Here is a 12,942-nt window from a genome sequence, read left to right as displayed (position 1 = left end):
TGCTCAACTGCAGATAAGATAAAACATTATTTTAGATCTAGGGTAGAATTTTCAAAACTGTGTTAAGTTAAAGTCAGTGGGTGTTAGGTCCCTAACCTGCTTAGGTGCTTTTGTAAATTCACTAGAAAGCTATCTAAGTGCATAGGTATGTTTGACCATCTAACCCTTAGGAGCCTAAGTCACACTGAAAGTAAATGGGACTTAGGAACAGAAGTGCTTAAGTCACTTTTGAAAATAGGACTTAAGCTCCTAGATCACTAAGGTGCCTTTAAAAATGTTAACTCCGCCCCACCCTCCAGTCTACAGAATCTTGCACTGGTGCGGTAGGAGGGACTTGATGAATTATGGGTGTGTCTAGACTGTAGTGTAAGTTCAGGCTCAAGCCATACCTCCCTTCTGTCTGCACAGAAATGTGTCTGACCTCGGGCCAGCAAGTCCTCAGCATCCATGCCCTAAGATGGGCCCAAGTCCCATCCAAATTGCACCATTTGGCAGCATGGATGCAGTTCAGGCCCTGATCTGCCAAACTTGCATCCTGAGAGTCTGCCAACGCTGTTCCACAATCCCTTGTTCCTAGCCTTTCTATCCCAAGACTAGCCAATCAACTCCCAGGAAGCAGAGGCAGTCCCCTGGTTCAAGTTCAGCTGCTCAGCATTTAACCCTTCCATTTTATTCTGATTGCTGAAGTACTAAGAGAGCGAACCATCTCCTGCATAAGCTATGGCCACTGAACAGAAGTCCTTGTCAAGCACACTGCTGCCTGGTTATAGGCCCACAGTCAGCTTCTGGTAGATCTGTGGTGTGAGGCGAGCAAGATGTTCCACTCCAGTAAGAATCCCAGAAATGACCGTGTATACCAAGAAATAAGCAGACAGTGCTGGGATTCAGCGGACTGGTGACCGTGAAGGGAGCAGACTAAACAGCTGACGAGTGGCTACCGGAAAGCCAGGGATGAGAATGTTCACCTCTGGGGAACTCCCCATCATCCTGTCTCTTTAACGAGGACTTTGACTGGGTGCTGGGTACTGAACCCCCAGCAGTTCACGATAGCCTGGTCTGCCGGGATGGCAGCCTTCTGATCCCCAAATCTAGTATAACACTGGAGGGGAGCCAGCAGACGCTGGATCAGGTGACTGGTGCTCGTACCAGCCCCCAAAGAGGTTTTGCTTCCAGAGCAAACACAGCACATTCTGCGTCCATACTCAGAGGAGCTGTTTGATGACACTCTGCGCCCCCCCGTAGGAGCAGCCTGCCGTGAAACTGGCAACAGAAGGAGAAGAGACAGAACGTAGCCCTGGAGCCTGGTAAGTGTTTGGCTCCACGTTTGTTGTTAATATGCCAATAGGAGGGGTTTCTGGGTTATGACCCAGTGCAATTTTTATTACAAGTTGTGGGTAGCTGTATGTGTCACTAATGGCAAAGTGCACGCCAGCATCTTGGCATCAAGATGTAATTCAGCACCACATGGTGAATTCAGAATGGAGACCGGAAAGGCAAACAGCAGTTAAACAAGCATTTCAGATTAAATTTTTTACTAGATCCTCACACATTCTTACAGAGATGTGCTGGGACGTTAAAAGTAAGAACCATCTATTGCTTTCCCTTTTAGTACGTCACACCGTACAAATCAGCCCCAACACAGCATAGCAAGCCGCCTGTAACCAGTAAAACGTACAGGGAAATGTAGTGCATGAGTGATGAAATCAGTGGCCAAGATACAGCAAGAGATTGTATGTAGTCAAGAAATTGCCAGGGAAGGGGGGGCTGTCTGTGCAGTTTTATGAGGGTTTGTATTATCGTGGGAGCTTACACGTAGTCCATAGGTCAGTGTGGTTAGAGTAAGCTGTATCGTAAGCAATAAGGAGGCAATCCATGTGGGTGCTAAATTAGCATCCTGTTGATTCCCCCCAGGAATTGTGACCCAATCTCTGATGGTGATAGCTGCAAACTTTTCCTGTAGTAGGAACTCCAGATAGGGGAAGAGCATATTTTCCAGGCCCACCTTTATAAGACACCGGCTCACATCACTCATAGATGTCACCATAAGCTTGAAAATCTGTGGCATACACAGCTGACTTGCCACCAGTGGCATGGACTAGATCAGCAGTTCTCAAACTCTGGGTAGGGACCCCAAAGTGGGTCGCAAGTCCATTTTAATGGGGTCGCCAGGGCTGGCTTAGACTTGCTGGGGCCTAGGGCCAAAGCCAACCCCAGGCCTCACTGCCAAAGCCCAAGCCCAAGGGCATCAGCTCTGGGTGGTGGGGCTCAAGTTACAGGCCCCCTGCCTGGGGCTGAAGCCCTTGAGCTTCGTCTTTGGTCCTGGGGCATTGAGGCTCGGGTGGGCTCAGTCCCCCCTCCTGGGATCGTGTAGTAAATTTTGTTGTCAGAAGGAGGTCATGGTGCAATGAAGTTTGAGAACCCCTGGACTAGATACTAGAATGCCTCCTTGCCATTCAGGACCCTGCAGGATTGTTAAGTCCTGCAGAATGTGGAAAGCCTGAAAGCACTGACAAACCCCCAAGCTACAGTCATCTGCATTTTTTAAACATACAGCATTTTAAAATTATATCTTACAATTGTGTGTGTGCTCTTTTCACTCTGTTTAACTGAGTTGTGTCCAGGGAGTTTCTGGGGAACCAAAGCATTCCACTGAGAGTATATCGGAGCTGAGTTTTACAAAGGGATTAATTTTGGCCTTGATATTTCACAGACACTTTTTCTGAGGAAGCACCGAAGCTTTTTTGAAGTACTGAGACGATAGTGTACAGTTTGATGTCTGCTTTCAGGCCCTTCCACCTTTGCAGCCCAGCCACAGTCTAGCAAGCGCCTGGGATTTCGAACAATCATGAGTGTTGAAAGAGGAAGCATTTCCATGATGAACTTACAGTAGACATCCTGGACAGGGCCAGCCATCAGGACCAATACCAAAGGGAAAAGGATTCACGGCAGATGGAAAGACACCAACAGGTTGCAGAGCACAAGGAGTGAATTGCAGCACATGAGGAGAGACTTACAGCACAGTTTGTGGCACAAGAACGGCCCTTGAGGGAGGAAGATAGAGTGCAGCAGAAAGACCTGTTTGAGAGGCTGCTTGTGCCAATGGCCGCAAGACTTCAGGCTCCTCCCCACCCACACTATGTCCTTAGTGCCCTCCACAGTACCATGTCCTGCAGACCACAAATGCATTAGATAATACCATGGTTGGGTGGCCCATGCAACCAGGACTGAATGCTAGTCGGGCAGGGCAAATGTACCCCCAGCAGTCCTCCACACTACTGCAGTCCTCCAACCCCGTGCAGTGGCGCCAAGTGCACACTAAGCAAGCTAGAAAGGGAAAGGAGAATGGGCAGCTGGGGACACGCAGCAGTAGGGACTGTATTTGCACTGATTTTACTTGTTTGCACTTATTTCACTGTTTTGTACCGTTCCATGTTTGTGTTATACACTTTATTTTATCACCGCTTTTGATGTTGGTTTATTACTGGTGTTTTAATGGCAGCTGGCCTGACTGACAATATTGTTTTTTGGTAATACTGCCAAGTTCACAAATAAATACTTACTTTATTTTAACGTGTATTTCCATCACTGCATCACATCGTATAATGTGTGTTTCAGAGAATAAAGACAAGACATTATAAGGCACAGCTGAGAAGTTGTGTTCGGCACAATTTCTCACTATGTATATTCAGATTAATCCATAAAGAAAATCCACAGTTTATGCCACACAAGCATCCATCCCCTGCCCATGTTGTATAAGCAGTCATCTCCTCCACAATTAATAATTCATGACAATCACACACATGCCCATTCATAGCATACAGCAGCCGTACTTCATTTATGTACAAATTGCTACACAAATACATCCATAAATGTACTAGTTTCCCTCTTCCATTGGTCCAGGCAAGTCCATAATGTGGGCTCACACAGCAACCCTGATTTCTATTGCCCGGGTGCATCCTGCTGCAGCTGTGACAGGTGCACCTTCTGGCTGCGTGTACCAGTTCAGCAATCCATTACTGTCATAGGTCCCTTCAGTGACAAATGACTCACCTTTGGATTCACAGAGAATGTGAAGACCACAGAAAGGCACAATAATGCAAACAGCATTGATGCCACTGTAAACTGCTGGCGGGATTTCAATCTGCTAAGCACACATTCAACCACCATTCTGCAACTACTGAGAGTGTAATTAAACCTTCTTTTGCCAAGGCCTTTGAGATCAGGATACAGTTTCATAAGCCAAAGCAAAAGGTGGTACGCGGAATCCCCTAGAACAACAGTGGGGACAAATACTCCATTGGACAATGTCATTTGGTGGCAATAGTGTCCTGGCCTGTCCATGAAGACAGACTGCCAGTCGGGGGAAGACCCTAGCATCATTAACTTTTCTGTGGAGCCCACATTGGTGTCCATAAATCAGCCTCTGTGGTCTACAAGGGCTTGCATAACAATGGAGTAGTACCCTTTGTGTTTATGTACTCGTGTGTTTTTTGAGGAGGGCAAAGAAGTCCCTTCAATGGTCCTAGTGCAGTTTGGAAACCCCATTCTCTCAAAACCAGCAGTTACTTCAGGCACATTGTTTATGCCACCACCTGCCTGATTGCCTCAGAAACTTCTGCCACCACTTGTGTCTCATTCGACTTCCCAACACCAACCTTGTTAGCAATGGACCTGTCGCAATCTGGGGTAGTCAGCGTCGAGATGGTTATGACAACCCACTTCTGGACCAGCATGGTCACCCTCATGCATGTGTCATGACACTGGAGGATCAGGACAAGCTGTTCACAAAGGCTCCAGAAATGTAGCTTTCTTCATGCAAAAGTTTTGTGGCCATTGCTGGTCATTCCAGGTCCGCGTGACAATGTGCTCTTGCCAGTCTGTGCTTGTGGTCCTGCTCTGAAAATGTCAGTCTACTGAGCGGGCATCAGAGTCACGTGCAGCCTCAGCCAGTGAGAGTCTGCCATGTCTGTATTGTCCATATCCTCCAACAGGTGCCTTCGGTAGTTCAGAAAACACAACTAAACTGTCCACCACTGTCTCATGGATGCTGTGCCTGTTTCGTGAACCGAGTGAAAGCCCAAGCAGGACACGTTCTTCTAATGCTGATGCCTTCAGTGTTGCTGGCTCCAGTTGCTGGGGTTCAGGGTGGGTGCAGACCGAAAAGACGCTTGGCTCGATGAATTGGCAGGCCGTGACAGCTTCCTGTAAAGTGCCATGGGAAGGACAGTCATGTTTTTCCACAGTGCACCATGATGAAGAAGCTCAAGTGGCTACAGCTGGGGAGGGTGCTAAGAAGCCTGGGATGGGATGGTTTGACTTGGGTCTGAATATTGCAGTGTGGTCATGTGCGCACAGGTGTGAGACCCAGGTGCAGCTATTCTAAACCTAGGGTCAACAGTCACTATGGATGCTCAGTACCAGGCTTACAAACACCAAGCCCATGGGCTGGAGTCCCACAGACCCTGGGCTCACATTGCAGTTTAAACATATGTCTAAAGACCGCCAGCTTTTTCACCTCTGCTTCCCTGACCTCCCAAGAGGCACTCATGCTCCTTAAGTCTGTCCAGGAGAGGGACTCATCCATCTCTTGAGTTAGGATGGGAAGTAGGGCCTGATCCTGAGCTACTGAAGTCAGTGGGATCCACAAAGCTAGGAGCCTTAGTCCCACTTTTAGGCACCACTGTGATCCACAGAACCTCGCTCAGCTGCTGTCTATCCCTGTAGGTGCCTACGTTTTTACTCTGGACATGCACACTGCAGCCTCATGCTAGGCACCAGGCTACTTCCCTGGCACAGCTGCCTCACCGTGGTATCTGGCCAGCCAAGCACCAGGGGAATTCACTGTGACAGGTTGGATCACAGAAACCCCCTTGTGGCTGCCAACTAATGTGCCAAGACTACTTCTGCCCCTGCTTTCCTTGCCAGCTTGGGACTCCAGCACCCTGTCTTGTTGAGCCAGAAATGCTAGCCTGCTGCAACACAGATCCAGGGTCTGGTCCACGCCCCCAAAGCTGCAGACTTAACTGAAAGCAACTTAAGAAGTGTTCTTGTCTTCAACACTCAGATGCCCAACTCCCAATTGGGTTCAAACCCCAAATAAATCCGTTTTACCCTGTATAAGCTTTATAAATTGTTCACCCTCTATAATACTGATAGAGAGATATGCACAGCTATTTGCTCCCCACCCTTCCAGGTATTAATACACACTCTGGGTTAATTAATAAGTAAAAAGTGATTTTATTAAATACAGAAAGTAGGATTTAAGTGGTTCCAAGTAATAGCAGACAGAACAAAGTGAATTACCAAGCAAAATAAAACAAAACACGCAAGTCTAAGCCTAATACAGTAATAAAACTGAATACAGATAAAATCTCACCCTCAGAGATGTTTCAGTAAGTTATGTTTCAATAAGACTGGACGCCTTCCTAGTCTGGGCACAATCCTTTCCCCTGGTTCAGCCCTTGTTCCAGCTCAGGTGGTAGCTAGGGGATTTCTCATGACTGCAGCCCCCTTTGGTCTGTTCCACCCACTTATATATCTTGCATAAGGCGGGAATCCTTTGTCCCTCTCTCACCCCTCCTTCTAAATGGAAAAGCACCAGGTTAAAGATGGATTCCAGTGCAGGTGACATGATCACACGTCACTGTAACACTTCATTACCCACTTGCCAGCACACACATATACAGGAAGACTTGCCAGTAAAACAGAGCCATCTACAGTCAATTGTCCTGGTTAATGGGAGCCATCAAGATTCCAAACCACCATTAATGGCCCTCACTTTGCATAAACTACAATAGGACCTCAGAGTTATATTGCATATTTCTAGTTTCAGATACAAGAGTGATACATTTCTACAAATAGGATGACCACACTCAGTAGATAAACTTTGTAATGATATCTTGCAAGAGACCTTTTGCACGAAGCAGATTCCAGTTACATTATATTTACACTCATTAGCATATTTTTATGACATCATATAGAGTGCAACATCACATTCACAACCTGGGAAAGATGGACCTTTGGCTGCCTAAATTGCTTGCAGGGACCCAATCTGGAAAGCAGCCTCTGAGCACACCTACCAGATTGGGGCCTCAGACGAGTTCACACAAAACAGGCGGCGGCAGGGCGGGGAGGGCGTCAACCACTGTTATAACTTTGTGGACAGAGTACTTAACCAGGCTCTGTGAGTCGTCTGTCCCCCACAGTTCAAGTTCCCCCTTCTGAGGAAAGCAGGGATTTGAACAGGGATTGCCATAACCACTTGGTTATGGAGCCATCTTTTTCTAGCCCAATCAGTATGTAAATATTGCATTTTAACAAAGTGGAACCACTTCAGCAGGAGAGCTTGAGGGAGACCCACCTCCGACTATTCCTAGGCTAGTGGTCAGGGCAGTCTCCTGCTATGCGGCAAATCCCTGTACAAATCCCGTCTCTCTTCAGGCAGAGGTGGGACATGAAGTGGGGGGTCTCCCACATCCCAGGTAAGTACCCTATCCACTAAGATGAAGATGGCAAGGGAGCAGTTCCTCCTTCCACCCCACCCTGTTTTGTTTCAGGTCCTACACCTAGTGTCTAACTTCCCCAGTTTGTGGATCACTAGCAGAGCTCTGCGTAGCCTAGACTTAGGCACCTATCTTCAAGAGAGAGCCAGGGCTGAGGACTCATCCCTCCGGTCGGTGTCTCCCATTGGCTAGCTTAGGTAGCTTGCATGCTAGCTTTGTGAATCGCATTCTTAGGTGCCTGTCTCTCCCCATTCAGTGTATAGGTGCCTAGGCACCTAACAGGGCTTTGTGGATCACAGTGTTGTTCCCGTGATTGCCTAGGCAGCTAAGCGCTAGGCAGTGTGACCCTGAGCATTGTAACACCTATGTCCCTTTGTGAATCCCGCCCACAATAACTTGTGGGATGTACTCAGCCCCTCGCAGATTAAGGACCTAAGAGGCGACTGTGTGCCCATTGCACTCAGTGAAACCTATAAATCATGTCAGCTGAACCAGGACTGACCCCTACGTCCTTAGCAATTGGAAGGGAGACTGTCTTCAGACAGCCAACACACTTCTGCTGGCATGTGTCAGTGGCTGACTGAAAAGGGAGGGAGTGCTCACTGTCCCTTTGCTGAAGTATGCAGGTGCCAGATCACCAGATTTCTAATGACCACAATCAGCTTCTGTCTCCCCCATTACCCTGCTTGTGTTTTCCAGGAAGAGGCTGTTCAGTTTGACTATGAGACCGTGATGCTGCAGTGCACGGAGACCTTTGATGATGAAGATTTGTAAATACAGGTGTCTCCATTAACTAAAACATTACAGAGCACTGCTTGACGTGCCTGGCCCCTGAAGAGATGCTGCACCCGTTTCAGTGAGCTGCTTCAGGGCATGGATGGAGAAACTGTGTTGAAGTGATTTGTTACTGTTTACTGTACATTCTCTTATCAGTGCTTTTGTGCATCAGTTGCATAATTTATATGTTAAAATGTTTTAGGTTACAGCTATTTATAAAGTTTTAAAGAAAAGAGATGGTGTAGTGCATCTGTTTTTGTTCGATTGGTTTTGTTTGGGGTTTTTTTGTTTTGTTTTTGTACAGTGGACTTTGCATTTCATCAGCAATAAGATTTTGTCAGATCTCTCGTTTTTACAAACCAAGGGCCAACGCCAAAATCAAAAAGTATTACATATGCAGAAAAACTTTCATGTCATGTATAAATGTGGGGAGGGTAATTTGTACTGATCTAATATGTCAACTTGGCCACTAGTCATGTCTCTCATATTCATAGCATTTATGGCCAGAAGGGACCATTAGATTGTCTAGTCTGACCTCCTGTATATCACAGGCCATTAAATTGCACCCACTTACCCCTGTATTGAGCTCACTACTCACATTTGACTAATGTATAATTTGTGTTTGGTTAGGAGGCATGAATTCTAGAAAGGCATCCTGTCTTAATTTGACAACATCAAGAGATGGAGAATCCACTGCTTCCCTTGGTAGTTTGTTCCATGGTTACTTACCCTCACTTAAAAAAATTGTGCCTCATTTCCAACTTGAATTTTTCTGGCTTCAGCTTCCAGCCCTTAGTTTATGTTCTGCCTTTCTCTGCAAGATTAAAGAACCCTTTAGTACCTGGTACTTTCTCCTTGTGCTTATACACTATAACCAAGTCACCTCTCAAGGTTCTTTTTGATAAATTAAATCGATTGAGCTCTCAAGATAAGGCATTTTCTCCAGCCCTCTTAATCATTTTTCTGGCTATTTTCTGCACACTCTCCAATTTTTCAGCAGCTTTTTAAAAATGTGGAAACATCCTTTTTTGGAGGGGCTGGGAATGAAGCAGTAAAAAACTGCAGCCAGTGATGGTTGGGATTGTCAGCAATCTCACCTAACGATGAGCTACAAACAAACAAAAACCAAAACAGGATTGGCCAAATGTGCTCAATCAATCTCCTCTGCTCAGTGCATCATTGACAGGTTGCTGAAGAAGAACGATGCATAGAGGTCTTCTCCCAAAATAGTGAAGAAATAATTCTCCTTTGCACTTGCAAAGCACCTTTCAGTCAGAGATCTCAAAGTGCTTTACCAACATGTGAATTAATCACCGTCCAATTCATACATAACCTAAGGCCCAGAGCAGTTAGGTGACCTTGCCCACAGTAAGTCTATGGCAAAACTGGAAATAAAGCACAGCAGTGCCATCTCCTAGGCCCCTGCTCTAACCAATAGATTAGTAGTTCCCAAACTGTGGCTCTCAGCAAGCACAAGGCACATCATAACATGGAGACCCCCCATGGCTCCACATCTGTCTCTGTGCCCACCCCCACAACTTGGAGTGGCAGTGGGGCCCCCCTTCCAGAGAAGCAGCAGCATAGGGCCCTTTTCCCTCTTCAAGAGGGACAGCAGCTGTGGTCCCCAACTTTCCCTGAAGAGGCAGGGGTGGTAGCATGGGGGCTCCCCAATACCTTAGGAACCAGAGTGCATCAGCCTCGGGGGGGAAGGGGTGGAGACAGACCCACTACACACATGGTCCTGTCTGCTGGTGTTGGCTGGCAGGGGTGCCCCAGAGTAGTGGGGTCTTGGAGTTAACATCCCATTAGGATAAACAGAGCACTCTCAGAGCTATTGTTTGAGGCCCTCTGCAAATTCAGGCAGATGTCACTCAGTTCACATGATTTTTTGAGTTTTTCTTTGCAGCCATGAAGGCTAAAAATCATTTTTAAAAAATGAAAGCTGATAGAATTTACTCCTGGGGGAATTTTGTGTCCCTGTACAAATACAGAATTAATGTCCCCCATAGATTTCCCCCCCCCACCCCTGCAGAATAATTGATTCTGATGGGGAGGCAAAGGGAAGCTGCAATTACATCTTTTGCCTACCAAAGGCTGATGTGGTGCCAGAAGAGAGGACAGCTGGCTATGGGCCAGGACAGCCAGCTGCTGCAAGGGAGGGGGCAGAGGCTGCCTTCCTCACAGCACCCTGCCTGCGAGGCCAGATGAGGCAGCAGGGGCTATGGGGTGGGAGGTGTACTGAGTGGGTCACACAGGACTGCTGGTGGGGTCACACAGAGGGGTTTGCAATGGCTGGGGGGGGGGGAGACTGAGCACAGGCACAGGAGCTACTGGGGTGACAACATTGAGCCAGGGCTGAATGGTAGTGGGGGGTGCAGGGACACCTGGAGACAGGGGAAGTGGGGGTGCAGGGCCACATGGAGATTAGCTAGGCACAGCTGCCATTAATGGTGAGTGGAGGTGCAGGCACACATGGGGATGGGGGGAAGATGTGCCTGACTGAATAGGAGAGGCTAGGGGTCAGCCAGTGGCTGGCTGGGGGAGGCTCACGTAATTTGAATCAATAATAGGGAGTGTTTTTGACACAGTCTACAACTGGCAGAATTTGATTTTTTTAAATAATTTTTATGGACAATATCAATGTTTATTTTTAAAGCATTTTTATTTTTATCAATCAGTTTTAACAGTTGATGGAAATTATGTGGCAAGGCAGACAATTATTTAGTGATAATAGAGCTTGAGATTCAAAAAGTTAAAGCCCTGGAGTGGCGCCACCGTGGTGCGGTATAAGGGGCGCTGCGCACTCCCCTCACCCTCAGCTCCTTCTTGCCGCCAGTGAAGGTGCGTCGGGACTGCTCTGCTGCAGCTCGGCTGTAGCTTTACCTCTTGGACTCTGTTAGTTCATAGTTACTAGTGCCTGTAGTTTTAGTGAGAGTTAGTTTAGTGCGCCAGGGTCGGGGTATGCCCCGTGCCCCGGGCTTTAAGTCATGCAACACTTGCAAACAGCCCATGCCCATGAGTGATCCACATGCGGACTGTTTACGCTCTCTCAGAGAAACCCATCTCAGCGATCGCTGTAAGATTTGCAAATCATTCAAACCTTGGACCAAGAAGGAGCAGGACATTTGGCTCTGAGCCATTTTGATGGAGTCAACCCTAACCCTGACTCCACTGCACCGAGCACCGCGGCATCAGTGCGCGGCGACCCAAAGGTGCCCTACACCAGTTGGCATTGCTCCCCATCCACAGGACACTCCAAAAAGGCAAAGAAGAGGTCTCCTCCACTATAGCACCGGAGCAAGACTGGGGCAGAGACTAGACCCATGTTGGGCAGTTCTCGGTCCCCATTGGCCTCACGGCCTCCGACTTACGTTGAGCAGAGTAGCCTGGCCCACTCCGAGCCGGCCTCCCCAGATGCCAGTGGCCACATTCGGGTGCCCTGCATGCCGTAGGCCCTGCAGGTGTGTCATAAACAGATAGTTAAGGGTTAATGCCTCTTTTACCTGTAAAGGGTTAAGAAGTTCACCTAGCCTAGCTGACACCTGACCAGAGGAACCAATGGGGGAACAAGATGTTTCAAAAGGAAGGAGGGAAGTTTTTCTTTGTTTAGAGATTCAGTTTCAGCCGGAGTGAAAAAGATCAAGGAACCAGCCTCTTATCAGAGTAGTACGTTTTAGAAATGAATAAATAGGTTTATGTTTATTTCTTTGTAACCTGTCTTGTGCAATTAGAGGTAGAATCAAATTGGGTATTGGGGTATTTTCATTGGTGTACTAAGTTTTTGCCCAGGGGAACATCCTCTGTGTTTTGAATCTGTTGTCTGTGAGAGTAGCTGGTATGCTAATCTCTCCCAGAGGGTTTTCTTTTACCTTTCTTTTCTTTAATTAAAAGCCTTTTTTCCTTAATTCCTGATTGACTTTTTAGCCTTGTTTTTAGATCCAAGGGGGTTGGATCTGGATCCACCAGGAGTTGGTGGGAGAAAGGAGGGGGGATGGTTAATTTCTCCTTGTTTTAAGATCCAAGGGGTTTGGATCTGTGTTCACCAGGAAATTGGTGAAGTTTCTCAAGGCTACCCAAAGAAGGGAGTGCTTGTGAATGGTGGCAGCGATACCAGATCTAAGCTGGTAATTGAGTTTGGAGCTTATCATGTAGGTCCCCCACATCTGTACCCTAAAGTTCAGAGTGGGGAAGGAACCTTGACAGACAGATGGCCAGGGCTGAGGTTGCCCACAAAAGAGCTATGGAGGAGAAACAAAAAGAGATGGAGGCGAGACAAAAAGAGATGGAGGAGAGGGAAAGAGAGAGAAAGCATGAACTGGAATTAGCAAAGGCTAAGCAGGATGTACCAGCCAACCCTAACAACCCTTCTCCAGGTACTGTTTCCCAACCCAGAAAATTCCCCACCTACAAGGCAGGTGGCTCAAGACATTATGTCTCTGCTGGTACCGGTAGCTCCGCCGTCATCGGCTCCCTGGTCCAGAGGTAAGCCACTGCTCGGACCCCCGCAGTCGCCACCTGGATGGTACCGCTCATGGTTGAGGGAAGGTTCCCAACGCTGTTTCCCGCTCAGTGACCACCCCATGCGCAGTCTGCACTGCTCCCCGTTGACCCCCACCAGGTTGGCTGGCTGAGTACCGACTGTCAGGGGTTCCAGGCACCACTC

At 47.6% G+C, this 12,942-nt stretch overlaps 1 protein-coding gene across 13 annotated transcripts in view; it reads left to right on the top strand.

The window, feature by feature from the left end:
* Window positions 1-8,468, top strand: part of STRA8 (stimulated by retinoic acid 8) — a 34,455-nt gene extending 25,987 nt beyond the window's left edge. For 9 of the 13 annotated variants that reach the window (XM_045012030.1, XM_045012058.1, XM_045012051.1 and 6 more), the window contains one exon: window positions 578-1,233. In XM_045012030.1, coding sequence (XP_044867965.1) covers window positions 578-685 — 108 coding nt within the window. In that variant the 3' untranslated portion in view covers window positions 686-1,233. The other 4 variants (XM_045012006.1, XM_045012024.1, XM_045012014.1 and 1 more) reach the window with 4 other exon arrangements.
* Window positions 8,469-12,942: the final 4,474 nt, after the last annotated feature.

The sequence above is a fragment of the Mauremys mutica genome, chromosome 1 (assembly GCF_020497125.1).
Source record: "Mauremys mutica isolate MM-2020 ecotype Southern chromosome 1, ASM2049712v1, whole genome shotgun sequence".
In the NCBI taxonomy this organism is placed as follows: domain Eukaryota; kingdom Metazoa; phylum Chordata; order Testudines; family Geoemydidae; genus Mauremys; species Mauremys mutica.
This window is presented reverse-complemented; position numbering and strand designations above follow the sequence as displayed.